Raw genomic sequence first — 19,188 nt, 5'->3', positions numbered from 1 at the left:
CAACCCAACCCAACCCAATCGTACATTTGATATTTGGTTCAGAGCAACGAACTCACTCCATCACTTATATTTTATCATCAAATCAACAAACCTTTTTTCTTTCATCTCCTACTACAAAATATCATTGAAAAATTAAACTATATTATCTTTTTCATGTACAATTATATTCTTATTTCTTATTTATTAGAGTTAGAATTTAGTTTCAAGTTTGAACTGGCAAAACATAAACCAAACAAACTCAGCAATTTAGGAATCAATATCGCAGTTTTACATTTCATTCTCTCTATATATTGCAAAATTCAGGGTTGCTTTTTTCTCAATTGGTATCTATCTATATCTGAAACAACCTCTAAACAGATGGAAAAACAATTTAATAATCTGTACAAAGAATGAATATTGCCAGATCAGATCATCAAAGGCAAAGGAATAATTAGTAGTAGTATATCTGGAGTCAATTGCCTTCCAATAAGCTCCTCAACTCCTCCGACATGCAGAACCTGAATCTCGGTCTTCCATTAGTAACTGAATCTTGACTCTGACTCAGAGGAGAGGGGTTAGATAAACAAACAACAATAGCAGTCACATTGTCACATGTATCCCTTTTCAATGCTTGATTGACTAGCTCTTTAGCACACTGTTGCGGGTCATTGTGGTGCCTCAGTTCACGCCTTACTAATCTTACTGCCTCCTGGTTCGATAATACATCCCAAATCCCATCGCATCCGATTATCAAGAATTCATCCTCGTCTGTCAACAAAGTCCATTGAAATTCTGGCTCAGCAGTAAGGGGTGATGCAGATCCAAATGGTAGCTTCATGTACCAGTCTCCAAGTGCTCGAGTCACAGCAAGTTCACCATTCAGGTACCCATATTCGATGGTACCGCCTAAATCCTCAACCCTCTTTCTTTCAACTTCACACGAGGGCCTGTGATCTTGTGACAGCTGTACTGCATCTCCTTTCCTACATAGGACAGCCCGACAATCTCCAGCATTTGCTACAAGCAGGTTCCTTCCAAGAACTAGGGCAGTCAGGGCTGTTGTTCCACAGTAGGAATCAACAACACTCAGTTCGTCAGCCAGTGCATGATCTGCCAGTAAAAATGATCTACGATGACAACTCTCTAGATCTTGCAAGAACTTTTCGTCAATATCATCAGATGTCTGAGGCAATCCAGCATCCTCGAAGAAGAATTTCATGGTGTTGTTCCTCATGTAAGCTGCTGCATCAGACCCACCATGACCATCGAATACAGCATAAAAGGAACTTGGTTCAGACCAACTGCACAGGTCCCCCAAGTGGGTGCAAAGGTCATCAATCCGAATGTGCTGATCCTCGTTGGAACTGCGAGGTCCAATATCAGTATGGCTACCAGAACGAGGTCTTGGCACAAACTTTCTTGCTGCACCTTCCAATCCCGTGGTAGTGTGTTCACTTGTTGAGCAGCTCAGAGCCTGATTACAAGATAATAAATCTTGTTAGGATGTGACCCATATCACGACCGAAAGTAAATCCAAACATAGCAAGCAAATGAGGTAGATTTACACTACATATAATCACTCTCCAAGGCAAGTATAATTAAACATGGTAGGCGGTGACTGGATAAGATCAGGTCAAACCAAATATGGAGTAGAAGTTCATCCCAAAATATGATAATATCTAAGTGCATGTTCAATTTTTATATTTCTTTTTCCAATTTCCTAATCCACGTGAAAATAGACGAATCGAAGTCCAATTAACAATTGAATATCAAAACTTTTTTTTTTTCCTGAAATTAGATGAAGTTTTGCATATTCAGATTAGGAATACTATTTTCATGATTCTAAGCTCAACTAATTGAATTAAAAAAAAAACCCAGATCAAGTTCTCACTATATAACCTAACCAACAGATAACAGCATGACGGGGAAACCATAATTCGCACAATAGCATAACAGTCGAAGCAGAATTCAAAAAAAAGGATAATAACACATGCATCAACGCACACCATATAAAAAGCAGTTAAAAATTGGATCATGAACAACACATAAAAAGAAGATTAACTAACAGAGATATATAGAACGAAGCCCACTTTCGATAAAATAAAAGCAGGACAAGAAAGCAACAAACTTCACAGAGAAAACACCAAAATCATGAATCCAAAATTAAAAGGAAAATTTTCACTGGGGAAGTAGCAGATTAAATTGGGAATTAAGAACTCAAACCAACAGGAACACAAAATTAGGTCAAGATCAAGAATCGATACATACAGATTCACAACGAGAGAGGTTGATAGATATGGGCTCAGCAGTAGCCGCCTTTGAGACATCGAATATGTTTGCTTCTAATCTGGGTGACGTCGGAGACGGAACACAAAGGTACTGAACGGCGACGGTTGTTTGACAAATAATCTCTGCTTCCGCCACCATGATTTCTTGATTAATTGAAAAAAAATCCGGAGAATCAAATCTCAGAAGGGGTAATTAGAGTTGTGTTCTTAAATCTGGAGACGATAGAGTTTTTTTTCCTTGTTCTTGTATGTGAAAGAAGGAATACGAAGAGGAGAGAGAGAAGCTAGGTTTTTAATTTAGAGACAGAGACTGCAATATCAAATAAGAATTGGGGGTTTGCTTAATGAGAGTGGTATTAGGAAAAGTAAACATACGCGCTGTCCAATATATCTATATATTAAATTATTAATTAAAAATAAAAAGAAAATAGAAAAAATCAAAATTGCGGCTGAGGCTTCTAGGGCTTTCTTTTTGGTGTTCATGTGTCGCATTATGATTGGTCGATGAAATTTTATCACTTTGCACAATTAATAAATATTTTAAGCAAGTGTTATTCAATTTGATTTTAGGGTTAATCACAAAATGGCCCATGACAAAGGCACTTAATTAAAAGAGGGACATCCAACTTTTTTGTCTTTCAAATAAATCCAGCTCATTCAAACTTATTTGCAAATAAGGAAAATCCTTTTATATATACTAAAATTACCCCAATTCATTGAAATCCAATTCAACTCCAATTTCATTATTTACATTCCAATTTAGCTCAATTTCATCAATTAACCAATTTTAACTCTAATTTCAATTTTGACCCCAATTTTAACCCGCCACCACCGGAGACCGCCGGTCGCCGCCGTTGACCGCTGGTCTCCGGCGTTGACTTTTTTTTTTTTTTTTTGAAGAAAAACTTTTTTTTCCCTCAAATTTTTTTTCGGCCGGTCAACTGCCGTTGACCTCCGGGTCTCCGGCATTGACCTTTTTTATTTATTTATTTATTTTATAATTTTGCTTTTTCTTTAAAAAATATATTTTAATTAATATTACTGTCTTGGCTGCTAAATTACTGTCTCCGGCAGTTATTTAACTGTTAATTGATTTTTTTTTCTTCAAAAATATTTTAATTAATATTACTGTCTTTGCTGCTAAATTACTGTCTCCAGCAGTTATTTAACTGTCGGAGACAATAATTTAACTGTTAACTGACTATTAATTCTTCAAAAAAATATTTTTAATTAATATTACTGTATTCGTTGCTAAATTACTGTCTCCAGCAGTTATTTAACTGTCTCCCAACAGTAATCTAACTGTCTTAGACAATAATATTAATAATATTACTGTTCGGGAAAATAATATTCATAATATTACTGTCCCAAACAGTAATATTACTTTCTGAGACAGTAATTTAGTAGCCAAGACCGTAATATTAATTAAAATATTTTTTTCTAAGAAAAAAAAAATTCAAAAAAAAAAAATTCAACGCCGGAGACCGGCGGTCGGAAAAAAATTTCAGGAAAAAAAACGTTTTCAAAAAAAAAAAAAGTCAATGCTGGAGACCGGCGGTCAATGCCGGAATCTGGCCGAAAAAAAAATTCAGAAAAAAAATTATTTTCTGAAAAAAAAAATATTTTGGGGGTTAATGTGATATATTTGTCTAAATCCGGGGTCAATGTGTAATATTAAGGAAATTAGAGCATAATGGATGAAATTGATAAGAATTATATTATGGAGGGTATTTTAGACTAAAACATGGGGATGGGTTTAATTTAAAGACTTTTTTTTTTTTGGACCAAAATGCATTTAAGTCGCATGTGATGGGCCTTTTTTGCCATTCGCCCTTGATTTTATCATCCTATTGACCAGATTCGAGTGATAATTTTAGCAAAGGAAATAAACAATTTATTATTCTATAAAAAAGGCCTTTTGTTAGGTTGCTTCATTCATTGACAATGCAGTAGAAAAATACATGGGGGAGCATATTTTTACTACAAATGAAAAGCAGACCCTGCTGTGAGAATACAATCAATCGCAATCAGGCTTATGTTGTTTGTTGAGGTTCTCCCATAGACAAGGCATCAACCTGGGATTTTGGTAATGAGCAAGAATATACTCAGCTTCGCATCCAGCATTGTAGAATCTATCATCGTTCATGTACTTCATTTTCCGACCCCTCTTTTTGTACTCTTCTATCCATATCCCCACAGCTACATCTTCCAGTTTAAATAGCTGATCTATCAAACATACTCACTTGTCATATGTAATTAACTATCTCCAATTTCAGAAGAAAAAAAATGTTTTATTTTATTTACCATGAGATCCCTCTGTTTGTGGCCTTCAACTATAAATCTTGCTGCGTCTTGTGATATTACGTAACCTGGACCGTGAGCCCAAGGAGGGTACGTTGAATGTGGCCACTCATGTTCAATAGATCCATCCATCCATCCATCCATCCATTGTTATTATACCACAACAAATCACAGTATTGTATATAATATATATTAATAAAATGATACGTCGTCGCTTATGAACCATTTATTGTCACTCTCTCTGTTGGGAGATGAGTCGAATGATATTTGTCCAAATAAAAGTCCATTAGATGATGTCTTTTCCTTGAGACTCGATAGTACTTGGTCAATCCTTACAAACGCATCGTCGTCCATTTACATTATGTATTTGGCAGGAAGTATTTTAGGCTGTTTCACGGAGCAAATCAATTGTTTATTCTTCCCACACCTAAACCCCCCTACTTGTCTTCCTTTCTCCCTCTCCACCGTAGCAACATCACCACCTCCATTCTTCATCTCCTTCCACATCAACAGTGGCGGATCCATGATTTTTGCCAAGGGGGTTCGAAATTGTAAAGTAAAAAAAATTAAATATCACTTTATAAAAATAGTGGACACAAAATTTACAATTTAAAAATTTTAGGTGAATTGTGGAAATATTTAATGAGAAAAAAGGTGAAAAATGTTAAGATTTGGAAAAAAAAATCAAAATAGTGGACCAAAAATTTACAATTTAAAATTTTTAGGTGAATTGTGGAAATATTTAATGAGAAAAAAGGTGAAAAATGTTAAGATTTGGAAAAAAAATCAAATATTGAAAGGGGTGGAGTTCGAACCCGGGACCTATTAATAAAATGAAGCATATCTTTACCACATCAACCACCTACTTTATCTCTCAATATATGTATAACAGTGCTATTTGTTTATAATCAAGGGTGTGCAACTGCACACCCTAGACCATAGCTAGATCCGCCACTGCACATCAACTCCCATTTTTTAAAGAAATCCCAAAATCACTTTAAAATTCTCCTATTTAACCACGGTCATGGAGCAGCCTAGATCACCATTCATCAAAGAAATATACATCTCATTTGAAAACCCACTCAATCTCTTCCACAATCAAAGAGGCTTGGTTAGAGCTTGACATCAATACTTGAAGCACTCTCCTTCACCCCTTCTTCTTTTCTTTCGGTTTTAAGTTAAGAAATTTTGATTTCTTGCTGCAATCAGGAGGCATCCATAGTATTAAAATGTTTTTCAAAATTTCTTAAAAGATTTGGAGTGATTTCGAAAAATTAGGGCTTTTTGGGGAAAAATGGAAAAGATGTGTTTAGTGTTGATTTCTTGTTCTTGCATGCATCATCTATGTTGGTAGTGGGTAGATACAAGTTATATTGGCCAAAAGCATTAAAAATTTCGGATTCCAAAAAGGGGTTTCAAGAAAAATGAATTTTTGAACTTTTATGGGGTTGCATGTGTAGATCGAATGATTTTTGGGTCAAATCTGTAATTTTCAAGAAGTCAGTCCTAAATGTGTTTTCAAACATGTTTTTCAGCATTTATCGAACAAAATTTTAGGATTTAAAAAGGTTATGCAAGAAAAAGTGATTTTTGAACTTTTAGTGGTATTGCATGTCTAATCTAGAGATTTTGGGGTGAAATATGTAATTTTTGAAATTTCTGCATAAAGTGACTTTTTAACTTTGTTTCTGAATTTATTGAATTAAAATTTCAGATTGTTAGGGGTTTTTCATGAAAAAGTGGATTTTGAACTTTTAGTGGGGTTGCATGTGTGAATCTTGAAACTTTGGGGTCAAAACTGTAATTTCAGTAAAATCTCTCATTTCTAAGGTTTGAATCTGTTTTCCAGCAAGTATTAAATGGGAAAATGTTTTATTTACAAAGTTTTCAAAGTAATTAAGGTTATATGAGAGTTTTGGATTTTTAAAAGAAAAAGGGAATTTTTCTAGTTTTTTATTTCAAGAAAATTCGAAACTTTGTGAAAATTTAAATTAATTTCAAAATCTGAAACTTGGATCAGTTAGGAGTTCTAGGATTTAATTTGGGAATTTTTGGAATTAGTTTACTATTATTTCGAAATTAGGACATTTTGCATATCATTTATTATGTTTTGTGCTTTTATTTTCACGTCTTTGATTAAATAACTATGAGTGATGAGATTTGGGGTTTTGTACCTTAATTTGCTGCATGGATGTGTTTATCACTGCTGGAATTTATTGGAAGGAATTATTACCTAGAAGTGGTAATAAGTTCATTAAATGAAAGGTGAAAAAGGGGTGCTTGCTTTTCAAGCGTGGTTTTGATATTAAATAGTGATGTTTTAATGTGTGGCTGCATGTGTGTGTGCTGAATACGTGTGTGTGCGCTGAATGTGTATGTGGTGTGTGCCGTGTGTGGTTGTGTGTGTTTATGTGTGTGAATTTGGGGATTTTTGCCCAAATTATAAATATGTGGTAAATTGTGATATTTGTGTGATTTTGTGGCACTTGATTGATATTTGTGATGTTATGTGTGGGTCATAAGCATGATTTCGAAAAGATGCATTTCACGGTTTTTAAATTGAAAGATTAATGGAATACCGGGTAATAAACAACTCGGATATAGAGGGCCGGTATCCAACTAGGATGAATTTTTTTTGGTTTCATTCCACTTAGTGAATACGGGCTCGTAACAGGTTTATTATTCTGGTACATAAATTAATCTTTCACGGATCCGATAAAACGAAAAATGTGTTTTTCCACGATTTTCATAAAAAGGGCATTTTAGTCATTTTGCATAAGTACGTGTTTATGTGTGTGATCCGGCGGAAAACAGTTACGCCAACGACCTCAGCTTCCCGTGACCTGAAAAAGAGAAAGCCGGACTGATGCCGGAGTTAGCACTCCGACGATCAAGTCAGTAATGGTGTAATTGTTGTATTTCCTTAGGACTGAGAATTTTTGTATATCTAGAAGGAAAAGAGAAGCTCCCTTTTATACATGCTTTGGCCCGGGGCCCAAAGGCCCGGGAATTCCGCGCTGATTATGGATGGCAGCCGTCCTTTCCCGAGCAGCCCGGACGACCGGGGTCATGATGACTCCTCAATAGGTCTGACGACCTTGTTCGGTATTAGCCGTTGGGCCGCACGTGGTCATTCCGCCATAAATGCCCCTGTCAGAACATTAAATGCGCCGCCCAGCATTTATGACTCACCCGACCTGTAAGAGCTCCGCGAGAGGGAAATTAGGTCCTTCGTGGATCGGCCTTTATGCCGATGGGCTAGGCAAGCCCTCTGGGCCGTCATTACTAATGAGTCCAATCCTTCGATGGGCCGCGCTAGTTGGGCTTGGGTTCTGGGCTTTACAGAATAATTTCGGTCCGGATCAGTGTGAATGATGTGTTTCCGTGAATTATGTGAATTACCGATTGTCTTGTGTTGTTTGGAATGTGGGTAAGAATGGATATATAATATTATATATTATATATAACGTATTTTCAAAGTTCGATAATTTAATCGAATTTCTTACTGAGCTTTATAGCTCATATATATGCCTTTTAATTGCAGATAGTAGTGCTAGTAACCTCAGTCAGGATGGACCGAGTAGCGGATCGAGGTCTTGCCCGGATTTTTGTTGGAAGTTGTACGAGGACCTATGAACGATGCCAAAGTGTTTTGGATTTTTCTTTTGGTGATGTAATATTAAACCTAACTATTTTCTTTTCGTACCTTTTAAACTCATTACCGGTATGAATCGTACCTAACTCCCATTATAATATAGTTTGTTTCGTAATTTTGCTATTTTCATGCCTCCACTAGTAATTTTCGAATTATTCACCAAAATAATCTTTCCAAACTCTGATTTCTTCTCGAACCGAAAACCGATAGTGATAGTGTAGCACTCGAACGAAAAACCTCCTCTCAAAACTTGTTTCCAACGAAAGCTTTATTCGGCTAAAGTAACCTAAAGAAAGATTTCGAAAAATGCAAAGTTTTAATAATTGCATTTTGGTCCCATTTCAAAGTTTCAAAAATTACAAAGAGATCCTTTGCTTCCGCTATATGTATAAATATTCGATAAACCGGTTCGATTTATCGCCCGATTAGAAGGGGGGTGCTACATAATCAAGAATGGAGTCTTATGTTTTCTAATTAGCTACAATATACATTTACCTTTTACAAGATCAAGAGGTGCGGCATGATCGGGGCATTTCTCCTCCTTGCCCCACCCAAATTCTTGAGACCACGTATTCTGAGTAGTAACAGCCTCTTTTGTCAAGTTCTCGCCTGGTAAGAGAACATTGTATTGCAATACAGTTGGAGGCTTTAGCTCCTTCAGTTGTGCGCCTATCAATTCAATTTGAAAAGTATCTTGATGTGAATCAGGTATTCCAATTACAGTTATAGAAGAACCCTCTACTAGACCACAAGGAATCTCAAGAAAAGACGATAATAATGTAGTATTAGAAGACGCCGTCAAAGGATCATGGCCAAACAATCTCCGTCAAAGGATCATGGCCAAGTTTAAAAGCATTGTCCTTTGCAATCATTCGAAGCAAATGTTTAAACACAATGAAAACCTCTTTAATCCCTCGGGCAGTTTCAGGCAATACGTCGGATCTGGGAAACAGAAATTTAATTTGAGACCATGTGAGCAATGCAGCATTAGAAGAGTCTTGTCTAGTCAGATTCTTGCTCAAAATGTACAAATCGTTAAGCCCATGAAGAGTAGTGAAGTGGGGTTTTGGTAATGCAGCAGCTGTATGCCGCACTTCTTCTGCTTGGGGCAAGTCGCCGTCAGTAGCGTTAGAGTTGGGATCTGGATCTGAACCTGAAGCTGAATCTTCCTCTTTGACGGAATGTGGATTGAAAAAGTCATAAGCAGAGTGTTTATTGGAATTGGAAGGTATTCAGATTTGCTGATAAAGAAGTAGGTGATGATAAAAATTAGAGCAAGGGTTGTTATCAACACACCACCAGTCCACTTCTTCATCATCCCCAACTTGTTCTTCATCTTCTTTGCATAATAAATAAATATTAGTTTTACATTCACCTTAGCTTGTAGTAACTGATGCGTCTAATCTTGGCACACTTTACTCATGAGTCCACTTTAAATCAATTGTTAGATCTTCACATTTTCCACCATTTGTCTGCACGAGAAAAGAGAGGGGAAACCCTGAAAAATAGAGCAAGGAAGGAGCAGGTGAAAAAGAAGTGGTTTTTCTTACTTGAGATTAGATGATAGTGTGTCGGAGAAATTCTCTTTTCTGCTTCTAAAACGAAGCACAACTGTTTCCGGAAAAGCTAAAAGCTAGGGAAAGAACCTTTTTTTTATTTCTAAATAGAGCTAAATTCTTGACGATTATTGTCTGTTCAAGGGAATCTATTTTCAAGTCTCTGTTTAATTTTCAAGTCTCTCGAGTCTTTGACTCCTCGTTGTCGGTTTGGTTCATCCTACACCTCTACTAATAATGAAATAAATGCCAAAACAAGGCCCCTAATTATTAAAAACTTGTCATTCAATCTTATCTTCTCACTATTAAAAACGCAGTTTCTTGATTTTTTTTAGTATGTGTGTTATCCACAATACTTGAAAAATTGATTACATCCTTATTCCTTAGTCAGCTCAAACTCTTAGCATTGTTCCCATTGATTAGATAGCATATATGATTGAAATAAATTTCATTTTGATACAGTTGAAACTGTACCCATTTCTGAAGCATTTTCTATTGACAAGAACGAAAAGCAAACCCATTGTTCGATTTTTTTATTAATGAATGTAAAAATCCATTTTGCAAGAACATAAATTGCATCATCCAACAAATTCAGTAAGAGCACGCCTCACACAACTTATGCATAAAACAGTTTCAAGAGCACGCCTCGTGTTGAACGACACACAAATCCGTCTCATCAAAAGCTTATGTGATACCAAAACTTGGGATGGGCACTAATTAATTATCAGGTAAACGTTCAAAGTTGAGCTTCGAATTAGGTTGACGAGCTTTTGCTGAATTTTCTCCCAGACAAGTTCTCAGACTCGTATAGCATGTGGTTTATCAATCCCCTCGCAGCACTGTCACATAACAATGAGCAAACTCAAAAAGGAGAGTAAAAACAACATTTTCTACAGATTTTTCTTCCCGAGTTTTTATGGTTAAGGCAGTAATTCTTCACCAATAATAAACATCAAATTATATAAGCAAAGTAGAACTTACTCATCCTTAAGATTCTGAATTTTCTCTGGATCAGTCTCGTGCATGTGCTTTTTGAACTGCTCTCTAACCATACCAGTAAGAAGTTCAGTATTGTATTTCTGTGTTCAAGTAGTAGATCAAAGGAGCTACATTACTCTATATTCTTTATAAGTTGAAGAAGCACTCTCAAAGAACTAAATCGCTTTACTATGAAAACAAGAAAAGGAATATAACAAATTTCAGAAGCAATATGACATTTTAATTTTGTTCATTCAATATTTACCAATTCAACTATCTTGGAAGGGGCAAGGTTGATGATCCATCATATGAAGCATGAACAAATAGTAGTAGAATAACAGAGCTACAAAAACGACAACTTGTATGTGCGGATGCATCTAATAATGTACTCCCCCTAGCGGACAAGCAAATTACTGTTCCTGATTAACTAATAACTGTAGCCTATGAATATAAGAAACAACTATGCATTGCACCAAAACCAATTCAACAAAGCATAAGAATCAGATGATACAAATTTCAATTCATAAATCTAGTCACATTCTAATTACAAACAAATACACATCATTAATAGATCCATAGATTGACGTGCATATAAAATATGCAGTCGAGCATCAATTATTAGCTGATTCTGATTTCAGAAACGACTGTCCACAAGCCATTTTGTTAGAAGAAAAATCTTTCTAGTGTGTTATCCCAATCATAAATATTACGAATTCCATATAGCAGATCAATCATAAATCATGCATATATTCCTTGTATTTCACCAAGAAAAAAAATAGATTTTTACGATCTCACATAAAGCTGAGAGCACTGCATACCTTTTGACCAATATATTTAGCTCGTCTCAAGCATTCACGATAAAGCTGCAATAAGAGAAAGGGGGGAAATATAAAAAATAAGAAAAAAATGTTAAAATTCGAATTAAGCCTATATAGAAATGCGTTCATATTGAAAAGGTATGAATGAGGAAGAGTGAACTGAGAAATTAAATTGCTTATAAGAATTTGTCCTGTAAATGACACCATACTGCAATTTTGTTACAAATGAAAGTAGAGAGTATTGATTTTGACGTATTTAGTAAAAAAACCAAGTCGGTTCCAGCATAAACCCTAGGTGCAAGAATATAGAAGAGAGGATCTGTAAATCGATTAAAAAAACGGAAAAAAATAATAACCCTGACTGCTAAAAGATTAAAAAGGAAAAAATCAAACCCTGATAGCATTGTTGGCGAGCTCAGGAGGCAATGCTGTTTGAAGAGACGGCATTTTTCTCTGTAAAATTATACAAGAAATTAACTGACAATCACCACCAAGTTCAAAAGCTGAAGCTTTTTCAGAAGAAAACCCTATGCGACTTTGGAAACAGCGTTTTTGAATACGCACTAATGTTTTCAAAACCGGACCGGTCCGATCGGTTTAATCTCGAACCGGGAACCACGCCGGTCCGATCCAATACATAAACCCGGAAATTCCGGTTGAACCGCCCTGAAACCGGGAAAAAACCGGTTCCCTATGAAAAATAAAATGACAGAGAGATGGAGACAGAAAACTTCACTTCTTCAATGGCAATGATTGAGAAAGAGAGGAGAATAAGAAAAAAACATTACAGCGGGGGAGAGAGTGGAGGCAAGAAAATTAGGTTTAGGTTTTGGGCAAATAGGCTTTAATATATAATTGTATTGAAATTTTAGTGTAAATTATTTTAAAATTACAAATTTACATTGACTTTTCAAACTTAAAAGATATGTAAGTAATTATGTTTTATTTTCCTTGCAGAAAGAAAATCAAAATCAGGCACAACGTCTCCTGAATCTTGCCCAAAGCCACCCTCATCCCTTCAGTAACAGCTTTTATTACATGTGGGTGTTAGGTTAGGCCACACAAAATTCATAAGATGTTAGACAAGTAGTGCAACACAAACTTGGTTCCATAAGACAAAAAATGAAGTGCTTTCCCCTTTATAGCTCATCAGCTCAGTCCTCTTTAAATTCTTGAATCAACCATAAATGGCAATCGATCTCTGTACACGTCGCAATTTTACGGGGTAAACAAATCTCTAGTATCATGCTTGCTTCACTGACAATCTCTCTGGGAGCAAATAAAAGCAAATCATCAATACCACCTAAATATTCACTAATACATAAACAACTTTAATCAAAAAGCAAGCATACTTATTAGTTCGTAAGTGACAATCATTGTAGTTCCGTAGATAGACATGTTGAGAAACCGAGGCCCAAATCCTCTGTAGAACCCTCTCCACCCATCCTCTTTAAGTAGAGCCTTTGCAGTTTTCATTACAGATGGTCTTCCTACACCATAATCATCAATAACCTATATATACATAAACAGAAACAGAAATAGAAATATTATGGTGAGATACAATACAAGAGTGGTATATATTAAAGCATCAAACACTGTTATGGTGAGATACAATACATAGTTTAAAGTTTAAAATCACCTGAAGTCGAGTCTTAACAGTATCAATAGGAGTAGTAATGAGAGAAGAACAAGCACCAGCCAGCGTACCTGCGGTTGCTTGAACAGCAACCATTTCTACATGAGACGGTTTCTTTTCCAAGTCATCTCTGTACCCCAAACCCCTGCCATCATCATACATAATCAATACCTATCTATCTATCTATCTTTCTTAGAAGAAGATAACAGGTTTACGACCATATATACCTCCAAATGAAGTGTTGGGCAGCACCATAGGCACCCCACCAAAGTGCTGATGCAGGAGTTTGTGTTATAGCTGTTAATCCAAAACCTCTATACATGCCACGAAATCCTTCAGCCTTTCTCACCTTTCGTACAACATCAACTGGACCTTTGAAAGACCTAGTCCCTGGTAGCCCTTGAACCATTAATCTCTGGATTACCTGCCAAAAAAACACAAGGGGTTTACTGTGAAACATATGCAAGAACATAACCCAGCTAATTAATGGGTATGGAAGGAGAAGAAAAACCCACCACATCCAAAGGAACAAAGTAGGCACAGGAGAGTAAATTGGAAACCATTCCAGCAACTCCATTTGCAATACCAATTCGTGTTGCTTCTGGCATATTCAGGCCTTGTGTGTATTTCAGGGTCATATCCTTTGACACTTCAAGTGAAGTTAAGGCCAAGACTCGACCAGGCAAAGATCCAATGGCTGATGTGCCGAAGCCTCTAAAAATACCCGGAATGCCATTGGCTCTGATGATATGTCTGAAAACAGATAATCCATTCAACTGAGAGATGCCTGATCCAGCTACTTGCATTCTCGTCTTCACAACTGCTGTAGGGTGTATTAGAGCTGACTGGACAGTGAACAGAATAGCCCCAATCACATGGAACCTTGTCTTATCCAACCTAACACATAATTAGATTAGGCGATCCCACACAAACAACATAATGCGTAATATCATCAATTCTAACTCAAAAGAGCTAATTATTAAGCATTTGTTATCTCACATTTCAGTTACTTTTTGTGTTTGCCTATAAAACGAAGAAGATAACCCTTTGCAAGCAAAGTCGGTAAAAATCTATTTTTACAATCTTAACTTTGTTTAGGCAACAATGGGAGTTGTGAGCAATATGATGATCATATGCTTTGACTAAAAAAGAAAAAACTCAAATCCGCCCATTGGCCCTTGTATTGTACAGTACCATCTCTCCCAAAATCAGAAAATAATAGGACAAGTAAATTATGCAGAAAGGAGTACTAAATCAGAAAACAAACAGTCTAAAAATTGTAAGGGTCCTTTCTTGAAAGGTAAGTGTATAACCGGGAAGAAACCTAGTTCTGAAATGAAACACAACTGGCAGAAAAGAAGAAGAAGAAGAAGAAGAAATATGTAGAGTAGAGATGAAAGTAAACCTGTCCCAGTTGATGTCAGTGTCGGCGAGAGACAATCGTGGAGTTGCAACTTCTGCAGCTTCTATGGCCATTGCTTTAAATTCGAGCGTCAGAGTTGCTGGGCAATGTACTGTTCGCAGCAAATTAATAAAGAAGAAGAAGAAGAAGAAGAAGAAGAGGAAGAGGAAGAGTAGAGAAGGTTCGAGCGGTGCATCATGGGGGTTTTGCAATTTTATGATTTATTATTTATTTATTTATTTCTAAATACATGGAGGCTGACATTTAATTCAAAATCAATGGTTTTATTTTTTGGTCTTCCCCTAGGGTTAGACTTAGAATATAAGAAAATATTTATTTGTTTTGAATTTGTGGAGAAGTTGCATGGTCTAGACACATAATTTGGCTACAAAAATCTCTCAATTTATTAACTTGAATACATATTGCAAATGCAATAATATTGTCATGAGAATCCTGAACCTAGCTAGCTTATGCTTTATTGTGTTGAGTCATGAGTGTAGTCATCAACCAACAACATTTTCATTACTCTTGCTCCTCTTCTTCTTGAATGGAGAGTAGCCCTTGTGCAGCATCTTCTCCACCTCCTCAAACTGTAGCCCTTTAGTCTCCGGCACTAGCAAGAATATAAACACGACCCCCGTCAACGATAATCCCGCAAACAACATGAATGTTCCCGATGATCCTAGATGTTCCGTTAGTGTCAAGAAAGTCTCACTCACTATCAGATTTGAGCACCAATTCGATACTGCTGCAATACCTCCCCCTAGTCCTCTGTACTTTAGCGGATATATCTCCGAGTTCACTATCCAAGGCACTGTACCCATACCCGGCGAGTACACTATTATGTACAACCCTAGGAATATTACCGCCATGAAACCAACCTTGCTCGGACACCCCTTTGTGTACCATATTCTTTTCTCTGCTCTGCACATTCCTCTTACCTCATCGTTCATCTCCAAACATGCACCATCTGCACGTGGATTCATTCCAGAAGAGCAGAAACCGCAGTGGTTTTCCTTGTTCAAGCACGTCATGCACCCCCAAGACCCTGCATCAATGGCTTCCGTGTAAGCCCGGCAGCTGGCGTTGGGGCTGAAGAATGCCGTCTCGGTGGGACTGATTTTGGGGGCTGTCACAGAAGCTCTAAAAAAGATTATAGATAGTACTATGAGGCATGTAATGATTCCAATCATTGATATTATCATGAGGCGTCTCCTTCCATACCGGTCAACAAAGAACATGCTCACTATTGATCCTACTGCGTTTAGTCCAGAAGTGATGAGAGAGAGCGCCATTGCTGTCTTGTTTGATGCGAAACCTGCAAATTGGATGATTGTTGGGCTGTAGTACATGACTGTGTTTATGCCCACAAACTGCTGTGCCACCTGGACAGTTACGCCTGCGTATAGACCTCTTCTAACAGCATCGTTTCTCCATGCGCTCCTTAATTGGCCGAAAAGGCCGCCTTCGTCACCTAGTGAACTTGCTATGCGCTTTTCCTGCTCAGCTGCTGTTCGCAGAGCGCTTAGTTCTTCTTCCACTTCTTCGGCCGGGTATATTCTCTCCATGATGGACCTGGCCTCTTCCTCTTTACCCTGTGTATATATATATATATATATATATATATATATATATCGGGAAAGAGGTTAATAATGAATGAATGAATGAATGAATTAATGGTTTAGTACTTACGTTCCTGAAAAGCCATCTGGGAGACTCGGGCAGGGACAGCATTAAAACAAACTGTACGAGTGCAGGAATAGATGCAACACCAAGCATCCAACGCCAGTTTCCAGCAACATTGGTGAATGCTAAATTGATGAGATAAGAAAGGAATTGGCCACCAGTGATGAGCAAGCCATTAGTGCTGACAAGTGCGCCTCTGATTCTGTGAGGTGAAGCTTCTGAGATGTAAAGAGGAGCTGTCATTGAAGCCATTCCAACACCGAATCCAACAAAGATTCTACCTACGATGATGACCCATGGTGCTGGTGCAACAGCCATTATTATTGCACCCACAAAGAAGAGCATATCCGCTACCAATATTGACTTTTTACGTCCAAATCTGTCGTTCATCCAACCCCCTGCTGCTGCACCAAATATCGCACCTGCTACTGCCATGCTCACTATTGTTTCCTTCAACAAATTACATCATCATCATCATCACTTTCCAAATATGATTAGTATATATACGATTAGAAATAATACCTGTAGCCATGTCTTTTCATCAACAGAGTCGAAATCCTCCCTAATGTACAGGAGGGCACCCGAGATAACACCTGTAGCCAATAAACATGAATTGGATCCTAGTTGAAAATAAAGAAGAATTAAAAGTGCAGGAAGAAATAAAAAAGAATAACCAGTGTCATAGCCGAAGAGGAGGCCACCAATGCCAGCAGATAAGGCCAGTCTCATGATGTAAGGAGTTTTCCATGATGTCCTCCAGCATTCTGTAAACTCTGTCTTATCCGTACGTGATATTCTACTCTCCACCATTCTGTTCATATAACTAAACTAACTAAACCGATTTTTTTTTTTTTTTGTGTGTTTCCAAATACTACAAACTTGCAACAACTCAATTTTCAATGATAGGTCATCAACCTAATTGTTTATATATAACCATAAACATAGCAAAGCAAATAAACAGGCACCGGTCACCTTCACTCTAAACTTAGTTAACTCTGTTCAACGCAAGTAAAACACTTTTCCTACTCCTTAAATCAAGCCTCGCATGACATCAAATCAACCCATTTTTACATGTTAATATTTTATATATATATATATATATTGAAAATAATGACGACAAAAAGACTCAATTTTTCATGTAGTTTACAATAGTCAAAAAAGCAAATCAGACATTTGATGAGCAAATTGCGGTTGGGACAAAAAAAAACCCACCTTTAATTTTGTCTTCCTTCATCAAAAGCAGTGAACCTTTCTTCCACATTCAAAAACTATAATCATCATCTCTACTTCAAAAAAAAAAAAAGTTAATATTAGGACCAACTGAGTAGTAATTCTTCTTCTCACTCTAAAGTCTGGGCAAAAAAATATGACCACCCTTCTAAATTCGTCACCATTACTTGCAGTCAAACTAAATCTTGCAGCCTTGATAACATTTCTACTTGCAGCAACCACCACCTCTCTCTGCCGGAATTTCTGCAACAACATACCCATAAACTACCCATTTGGCATCGACGAAGGCTGCGGCGCCGCCCAGTTCCGCCACATGCTAAACTGCTCCTCCATTGGACTCTTCTTCCTCACCCCCTCCGGTAGCTACAAGATTCAAACCATAGATTACAACAAGAAAACACTAGTAATATTCGACCCCTCCATGTCCACCTGCTCCATCCTCCAACCCCACCACGACTTTCTCATGACCGACATTCAGTCCGTCACTATACCACCATCACCCGACACCATTTTCGTGCTCATGAATTGCTCCATCGATTCTCCTGTCCTCAACCACTACAGGTCTTATACGTACAATTTATATATTGCATTTATTTTTTATTTTTTTAAAATTAAAAATAAAAATAAAATTACAAGTAGCTGGTTAACAAAAATGTAGGTCGTTGTGCTTCAACTTCTCCGGTCACTCGTGTGACGAGCTTTACAGCAGCTGCAGCTCGTTCAAGCTATTCCACATCCTCTCCAACTCCACACCGCCATGCTGCTTCACGAGATACGATACGGTGAAGTTTATGAGCATGAATATTCTGGACTGCACACATTACACGAGTGTGTACAATGTAGATAGATTGGAGGGGATTGGAGCATTGGACTGGCTTTACGGGATTAAGCTGTCTTATAGTTTGCCTGATTTTGGATGTGAGAAATGTGCAAAATCTGGGGGTACTTGCGGCTTCGATGTCGAGACTCAGGGATTCGTCTGTGTTTGTTCAACGACGAGCAATGCTACAAGAGACTGTGGTAATAAATCATTCACACAATGCCTCTTCTTTTGTTCCTTTGATATCGTTTTATTCATCATTTGAAAATTGAGATAATTTGTATGTTTTGTAGATGGAGGGATTGCTATCAACAGAGGAAATAGTTTAGCAGCAGCATCTCCTTCGGGGCTACAACTGTTTTTATTCTTCGTCTTGGTAGCACTTTCTTGCTTGTGAAACTTTTATTATATGTCATCTATCAGTGTATCACCACCACCACCACCACCACCACCACCACCACCACCACCACCACCACCACCACCACCACCACCTTATTTCTGATGATTCCTCCTTTGTAATTCCATTTATCTGATTTCATATAATTTGACTAGGCAATCACTCAGAGAATTCCATGAGAAAAACGCAACCAAACATTATTGTCAAAGTTATTTCAATAACTACCACACATTTCATCATGTGAAGAGAATGCTATCACATTCACATAACAAGCTTCATTTCAATCTTTGGAATTTAAGCAAAATAAAACAATTTGCCATGTGAAGTTGGCAAAACTCGAGCAATGATTGAAACGAGCTGCCCAAGGTAAAACCAGTTGCAAGATTTTCAATAATTGAAACCAAGCATGTCTAAAATTATCTAAATATTTTATGACATATGC

General features: G+C 37.1%; 5 protein-coding genes and 1 pseudogene across 7 annotated transcripts; 1 reads left to right on the top strand and 5 right to left on the bottom strand.

Moving 5' to 3' along the window:
• Positions 1-226: 226 nt before the first annotated feature.
• On the bottom strand, positions 227-2,634 carry LOC105960515 (putative protein phosphatase 2C 13). Its single transcript, XM_012984705.2, has 2 exons — positions 2,248-2,634; positions 227-1,453 (listed from the first exon to the last, which is right to left on the bottom strand). Exons 1-2 carry the CDS (start codon positions 2,404-2,406, stop codon positions 452-454), a joined length of 1,161 nt encoding a protein of 386 aa, XP_012840159.1. The 5' UTR covers positions 2,407-2,634; the 3' UTR covers positions 227-451.
• Positions 2,635-4,246: 1,612 nt separating this feature from the next.
• On the bottom strand, positions 4,247-9,695 carry LOC105962322 (hydroxyproline O-galactosyltransferase GALT3-like; annotated as a pseudogene). The gene is made up of 5 exons (XR_001173190.2): positions 8,719-9,695; positions 8,448-8,509; positions 4,776-5,066; positions 4,572-4,676; positions 4,247-4,488 (listed from the first exon to the last, which is right to left on the bottom strand). The product of XR_001173190.2 is annotated as a hydroxyproline O-galactosyltransferase GALT3-like (transcript).
• Positions 9,696-10,286: 591 nt separating this feature from the next.
• Positions 10,287-12,107, bottom strand: EMB2786 (COMPLEX 1 LYR-like protein). Its single transcript, XM_012984691.2, has 4 exons — positions 11,969-12,107; positions 11,576-11,620; positions 10,761-10,858; positions 10,287-10,618 (listed from the first exon to the last, which is right to left on the bottom strand). Exons 1-4 carry the CDS (start codon positions 12,020-12,022, stop codon positions 10,534-10,536), a joined length of 282 nt encoding a protein of 93 aa, XP_012840145.1. The 5' UTR covers positions 12,023-12,107; the 3' UTR covers positions 10,287-10,533.
• Positions 12,108-12,396: 289 nt separating this feature from the next.
• On the bottom strand, positions 12,397-14,871 carry LOC105962312 (uncharacterized). Its single transcript, XM_012986616.2, has 6 exons — positions 14,617-14,871; positions 13,727-14,108; positions 13,439-13,635; positions 13,215-13,356; positions 12,928-13,087; positions 12,397-12,844 (listed from the first exon to the last, which is right to left on the bottom strand). Exons 1-6 carry the CDS (start codon positions 14,685-14,687, stop codon positions 12,819-12,821), a joined length of 978 nt encoding a protein of 325 aa, XP_012842070.1. The 5' UTR covers positions 14,688-14,871; the 3' UTR covers positions 12,397-12,818.
• A 101-nt stretch (positions 14,872-14,972) lies between these two features.
• Positions 14,973-17,200, bottom strand: LOC105962075 (inositol transporter 4). 2 transcript variants are annotated; one of them, XM_012986354.2, is made up of 4 exons: positions 16,974-17,200; positions 16,822-16,892; positions 16,306-16,749; positions 14,973-16,208 (listed from the first exon to the last, which is right to left on the bottom strand). In XM_012986354.2, the coding sequence occupies exons 1-4, from the start codon at positions 17,116-17,118 to the stop codon at positions 15,117-15,119; spliced, it is 1,752 nt and encodes a 583-aa protein (XP_012841808.1). In that variant the 5' UTR covers positions 17,119-17,200; the 3' UTR covers positions 14,973-15,116. The 2 variants fall into 2 exon arrangements, with proteins under 2 accessions (XP_012841808.1, XP_088670137.1); XM_088814011.1 differs by having other exon boundaries at positions 15,089-16,208; positions 16,306-16,739; positions 16,974-17,007.
• Positions 17,201-17,606: 406 nt separating this feature from the next.
• On the top strand, positions 17,607-18,806 carry LOC105960490 (wall-associated receptor kinase carboxy-terminal protein). Its single transcript, XM_012984681.2, has 3 exons — positions 17,607-18,090; positions 18,188-18,549; positions 18,643-18,806. Exons 1-3 carry the CDS (start codon positions 17,666-17,668, stop codon positions 18,744-18,746), a joined length of 891 nt encoding a protein of 296 aa, XP_012840135.1. The 5' UTR covers positions 17,607-17,665; the 3' UTR covers positions 18,747-18,806.
• Positions 18,807-19,188: the final 382 nt, after the last annotated feature.

Source organism: Erythranthe guttata, chromosome 14 (genome assembly GCF_056151865.1).
Source record: "Erythranthe guttata isolate IM_541 chromosome 14, IM_541, whole genome shotgun sequence".
NCBI classification, from domain to species: Eukaryota; Viridiplantae; Streptophyta; class Magnoliopsida; order Lamiales; family Phrymaceae; genus Erythranthe; species Erythranthe guttata.
The sequence above is the reverse complement of the archived record's forward strand: the minus strand, read 5'-3'. Positions and strand labels throughout refer to the sequence as shown.

Excerpts from the sequence above, each read along its gene's own strand:
- LOC105962312 (XM_012986616.2), bottom strand. The coding sequence starts at position 14,687 with ATGGCCATAGAAGCTGCAGAAGTTGCAACTCCACGATTGTCTCTCGCC. Across the intron at positions 13,088-13,214 it reads CTGTTAAGACTCGACTTCAG|GTTATTGATGATTATGGTGT; the intron begins GTGATTTTAAAC and ends ATGTATATATAG. Across the intron at positions 12,845-12,927 it reads TGTCACTTACGAACTAATAA|AGAGATTGTCAGTGAAGCAA; the intron begins GTATGCTTGCTT and ends ATTTGCTCCCAG.
- EMB2786 (XM_012984691.2), bottom strand. The coding sequence starts at position 12,022 with ATGCCGTCTCTTCAAACAGCATTGCCTCCTGAGCTCGCCAACAATGCT. Across the intron at positions 11,621-11,968 it reads TCGCCAACAATGCTATCAGG|CTTTATCGTGAATGCTTGAG; the intron begins GTTTGATTTTTT and ends CTCTTATTGCAG. Across the intron at positions 10,619-10,760 it reads ATTCAGAATCTTAAGGATGA|TGCTGCGAGGGGATTGATAA; the intron begins GTAAGTTCTACT and ends GTTATGTGACAG.
- LOC105960515 (XM_012984705.2), bottom strand. The coding sequence starts at position 2,406 with ATGGTGGCGGAAGCAGAGATTATTTGTCAAACAACCGTCGCCGTTCAG. Across the intron at positions 1,454-2,247 it reads ACCTCTCTCGTTGTGAATCT|GCTCTGAGCTGCTCAACAAG; the intron begins GTATGTATCGAT and ends TCTTGTAATCAG.
- LOC105960490 (XM_012984681.2), top strand. The coding sequence starts at position 17,666 with ATGACCACCCTTCTAAATTCGTCACCATTACTTGCAGTCAAACTAAAT. Across the intron at positions 18,091-18,187 it reads CCTGTCCTCAACCACTACAG|GTCGTTGTGCTTCAACTTCT; the intron begins GTCTTATACGTA and ends ACAAAAATGTAG. Across the intron at positions 18,550-18,642 it reads CAATGCTACAAGAGACTGTG|ATGGAGGGATTGCTATCAAC; the intron begins GTAATAAATCAT and ends TATGTTTTGTAG.
- LOC105962075 (XM_012986354.2), bottom strand. The coding sequence starts at position 17,118 with ATGAACAGAATGGTGGAGAGTAGAATATCACGTACGGATAAGACAGAG. Across the intron at positions 16,893-16,973 it reads CCTCTTCGGCTATGACACTG|GTGTTATCTCGGGTGCCCTC; the intron begins GTTATTCTTTTT and ends TATTGGCTACAG. Across the intron at positions 16,209-16,305 it reads CCAGATGGCTTTTCAGGAAC|GGTAAAGAGGAAGAGGCCAG; the intron begins GTAAGTACTAAA and ends ATATATACACAG.